At 42.6% G+C, this 4,840-nt stretch overlaps 1 protein-coding gene across 1 annotated transcript; it reads right to left on the reverse strand.

Moving 5' to 3' along the window:
- Positions 1–881: 881 nt before the first annotated feature.
- Positions 882–4,474, reverse strand: LOC125556372. The gene is made up of 5 exons (XM_048719121.1): positions 4,264–4,474; positions 3,954–4,069; positions 1,954–2,769; positions 1,676–1,819; positions 882–1,560 (listed from the first exon to the last, which is right to left on the reverse strand). Exons 1-5 carry the CDS (start codon positions 4,283–4,285, stop codon positions 1,186–1,188), a joined length of 1,473 nt encoding a protein of 490 aa, XP_048575078.1. The 5' UTR covers positions 4,286–4,474; the 3' UTR covers positions 882–1,185.
- Positions 4,475–4,840: the final 366 nt, after the last annotated feature.

Genomic DNA, 4,840 nt, shown 5'->3' on the forward strand with positions numbered 1-4,840 from the left:
CAAAGCAAAGGTTTTTTCCTAGCGCAAAATAGCTAGCTTGCCGGAAGTCACCTAGCTGGCGCTTATTTCCATAGCCGGCCATAAACCCTAAAATAAGTTAGGGAGGGGTAGCTTATTTCCATAGCAGGACATAAACCCTAAAAGAATTGATCCTAACCACCCGTATGAAGCTTGCGTTGTGGAGCAAAGAAATTTTGGAGATGCGGCAAATCTCTCTTTGTAGCACCGAGAGCAAAGAACATTGTCGACAGTGGGATTTGAACCCATGCCCTTTCGGACAAGAACCTTATCTGGCGCCTTAGACCAACTCGTCCATATAAACTTTGTCATTTAATTTAATTTTCTCATTTAACTGTCTTTTGACGTGACAGCAGGAGTTCTAAACAGAAGTAGCAGTATAACCGGACTGTCTGTTCCAGTGACACTAAGATTCTTATGCAAGATGAGCTACAGCTTCGTGTCAAGGAGCAATTTCAGTGTGCCACACTGAAATTGCGCTAAGAAGATTATTTTAAATTTTTCTTAGCTGCACGAAGAGCCGAAGAATGAAAGTTGGATCCCCCAGGAACGGCAACCTCGCTGCATCCTCTGTGTTCACTTCACACAGTTCAGCCAAAGGGCGACAATCTCGTTCATTTTCGGTGCAAGTACGGCGTCTGGTATTCACTGACGCTGCGGGATTTTAAAACGACAGGCTAAATGAAACACCGAACAAGCAGTGTAAAGGCAGGATTCAGGTTTTTTTTCACAACCCCGTAAACGGGCCTGGAAGCAACTTCCCTCAACACAAAGCAAAGCAGTAACAAGAAGATTTTTTTTTTTTGAAAGTTAGCAGGACAGCTGCTAAGATTCCTTTGCAGAAGAAGAAGCCGATGGCTGAAACTGCTCAGTTTATTGAAGGAAACCCGGGCGAAAACCTGTACAAAGAACACACCACACCTATTGAAGCAAACACAATACAAACAGAAGGTACATCGGCGATCAAAGCGGCGTCATCGTATATTACCAACCGCGCTCACGGCCTGACGACTTCGACTTTGCTGCAACATCACACAAGTACACGCCACCGCAGTAACGAGAAGTCAAGCTAATATGTTCCCTCACGAGTTTCAACAAAAAAAAGGGCAACATTCAGTCCTCCCAAAACTTCTAGATGTACCGTTTGCACATTGACAACTAATGCGCCTACGGGTCAAGGGTATGGCACCAGATGCAAGGCTCCACAACATCTAGCTTAACTCTAGAGCGAACTTTTCCCACGATGTATTTTCCGATTACCAAGACCGCTGTATGGGCCTCCGTGGCTCTATGCAAGAAGGAGCATTTACGGGACCAGCTGTCAGAACACCGGAGACCACCACCGGTGGTGTCCAGTGCAAGACGTTCCAGTGATGCTGAGTTTTCAACAATATGGCATGTCAGCTCAACCAAGCTCTTTGAAGAGCAGAACCGCGAGATCTTCACTGTCTTGAGCTTGTCATGCCTGTATCCTGGCATCTTCCTTAGATGCGAGGGATCTTCAGAAAGCAATTCATCGATGTATTCTGACTTTATCTGTACCTGAAAATAAATAAGATAGTTTAGATAACTTGAATAAATGGTTCAACCACAGAGACTTGTTATATTTATCGGGTGAATGCATTCAAGAATATTTGCAGGACGAACGGTGACCTACATTCAGTGTGAACGTCTCCAAGGAGGGAGCGGCATCAAGAAAAGAAACCAGAGAAAAATAGTCGTATTCTCCACGAATACTAATACTCAGGTACTTCAGGTGGAGTAACTTGCTAGGCACCAATGCCATTCTTGTATTTACCACCTGCAGAAATATGCCACATGTTAATTAGTATTCCAAGGTACCACCATTGTTGTATGCATAATAATAATAAGGCTACTAAACAATCACAGAAGGTTCCCTTCCAAGAAAAAGATCACAAAGAGTTTAGAATATACCTCATCGCATGAAAATATGCTGAAAGTTTCAAGATTCGGCGCAATGGATGGTAGCTCTTCAAGTGCATAATAGAGGAGGCGGCAACAGAGCATCTCTAGGTTCTTTAGTTGCAATGATTCTCCAAGTGAGAACTCTACATGGTTAAATGCAGTAAAGTGAAACCTGCAAATATTTGGAGCTTCGGTCTTTATCGTTCGCAGTTTGTGGCATTCTAACACATGCACGGAACTGAGCCGCTGCAGCTGGGAAGGTATCTTCAAGTAAGTTATCTCGGGGCATTCCCCGAGTTCCAAATGCTCCAAAGAAACACAGCTGGAGACAATGTACCCTAACTCGTCCCCCGTAATTCGCACACAATCAAGAAACAGCACTGTCAGGTTTCTCAAGCAACCAAGTCTGACTGTAGGACGAAAGGCACAGTAAGCAAGGTGAAGATACCACATCGAGCTTCCATTCGCATCAGATAGAACTTGGCATGGGAAGTTGACTTCCTCTATCTCAGGAATCGCAAGGGTAAGTTTCTCAATGCCAGGTTTAACCACTATCGCGAGCCACCTGTGGAGATATTTATAGGCATCGGACTTGTAGAAACAGGGGAAATTAAGCTCGAATGTCTTCACGCCAATGCCTGAGTGTTTTTTCAAAATGTGATCAACTCTGCAGGCGAAATCCATGCCATCCCGCAACACTACTGTTCGAGTATTAAATACGAGGTTGGGATAGCATTTCCAAGAATATCGAAAGGCATGAGATACGCAGGCAGCACGGGCAGCATCTCGTAGCGTCATTAGGGAATGAATATGACACCAAATGTCCTGCATCCACATGAATGTGAGAAGAGTTAGAACATTAGAATTGTAAAATAAAATGCCTTCCTTCATTGGTGCTAAGGGAGGGGAAGCCAATAGAAGCATAGCAGCATTTTAGTAAACTGAGCAGTGGATAGACAAGTTTTTTTTCTCGATTGTTATGTTAACAATAGCGGTTGTTATGCACTTGTGTAAATCAAGATGCATGGAAGATGTATTGTTGCAGAATAGCATGCTATACATCAATTTAGCAGAGATGCAGATCAGAACGTACAGAAGCCCATGTCATAGAATCCAACAGTTTTGGTGCAAGATGCTTGATAAGTTGGTCTCAACTCTTGGTCATTAAGATCAGAAGATTTACTAAAGAGAACAAACCGGGTAAAAGAATGATGATTACAAGAATACGCAGCTCAATACAACCAACCATTATCAGTGCTGTGGTGCAAAAGTGTGAAGCCTGCAGGGATATGAGCAGGGGAAGCACATTTGCGTTATTACAGATCTATTGCCCAGAATTTCAATTTTCAACAACTTGTAGAAAAATGGATCTCAGGAACAGGAGGTATTCTGATTTTAGACAAGGTCCTCAAGGATATGGTAGGGAATCATGACTTCGACTGCTGTTACCGGGACAGCTTTACTAAGTTCTACTACCTCCTAAAGAAGCTAGAGAATATATGAAGCTTTATGGTGAGTGCTTGCAAGTGAAGGTGACCCTCCCATGGTAATCAACAATCTCTCGTCTTACAAAAATCTTAATGTGCATTGGAGTTCTGAAGAGCAAGCAGTATAGGTTGTGACGGTGTGGCACTACTGCTTTTAATCTGGAAATAAAGTTTGTGACAGCTTTTGTGGCACTACTGCTGTAACTGTTCAGTATGCAAAGGCTGTTGACCATCAAAATCAGAAATCTCCAGCATTAAAGGAAGAGACAGCCCAAAGGCCAGAGTTTGCTTAAGAGCGTATGTTAGTTACACTGAATCTGGAACAGACAAGTTTTCTGCTCTTTAACGAGGCTCATGACAGACAATTTCCTGCTGCAGAGATAAATCTGGAACAGTTGGAGTAAAACGGAACTACTAATGCAGCATGAAAACAGAGATGCAGCGAAAAAAATAAATAAAATCTCATTTAGCTAGCATAGGTTGTCAATCAGTCTGTGCCATTCAAATTCGTGGATGTATTACCTCTGGGACTGCGAGTTCCGTCGCTGAAGACCCTCTTCTTTTGCTATCGTGAGAATCATCATCTCGTTGGCAAGGTGACCTTTTTCTTCTTATAGCCAATGAAGAACTCGAACCATCTGCAACAGAACGGTTATTGTTTTGGTGAGTAAAGGAAATATCGGTGTTGTTCCACCATGAATTTCTCATCAGATGACGCGTCTTTCTTTTTTCTAAGAACAAGTGCGATAACTTAAGGCTAAAAAAGATGCGACTTGAGTGAGATCCCTACTTGTCCCTGTTTATACTCCTATATATCAATCTAAAAACGCACCAATTCGCCGCTCCGGATGCATGAGATCGATCCAGCGGCAAGCAGGCGTCGACCTGTGCTCTTCTTCCTTTTGTTCTTATCTTCTCCCCGCCGCACGATCGAGATCCCACCCCACGCAAGAAATCGATATTTGTATCTTAGTCCGACGAGGCGGCACGAGGAAAAGAAAGCGATAAGAAATCGTCGTGCGAGGGAAGGAAGTCTGGGGGTATATAATCAGTTTCCCTAGAATTATACTCCCCTCCCTTTTCATTATACAAGCTGTACTCAAGAATTATTGAACGAAGGACTAAAACCACAACAAGAATTACGAACAGACGTCCAAAAATCAAACTCGTGCATGTTTGACTATCTTTTTAGAAAGAAGGTATTAATATCTACGTATAATACTAAATTTGTATAGTTGATTCATCGTGAAATGTATTTTTATATTTTACTTATTTTGTATTAGGGAAAAGTATATTTTTTTGTCCCTCTATTCTTTCGAAAGTCTAGATTTGATCCTTCAACTCAAAAACCGGCAAAACTTAGTCCCTCAACTCTTCAAACCGGACAAGTTTCCTCGCCTCAGCTGACC

Source organism: Triticum urartu, chromosome 5, assembly GCF_003073215.2.
Source record: "Triticum urartu cultivar G1812 chromosome 5, Tu2.1, whole genome shotgun sequence".
In the NCBI taxonomy this organism is placed as follows: domain Eukaryota; kingdom Viridiplantae; phylum Streptophyta; class Magnoliopsida; order Poales; family Poaceae; genus Triticum; species Triticum urartu.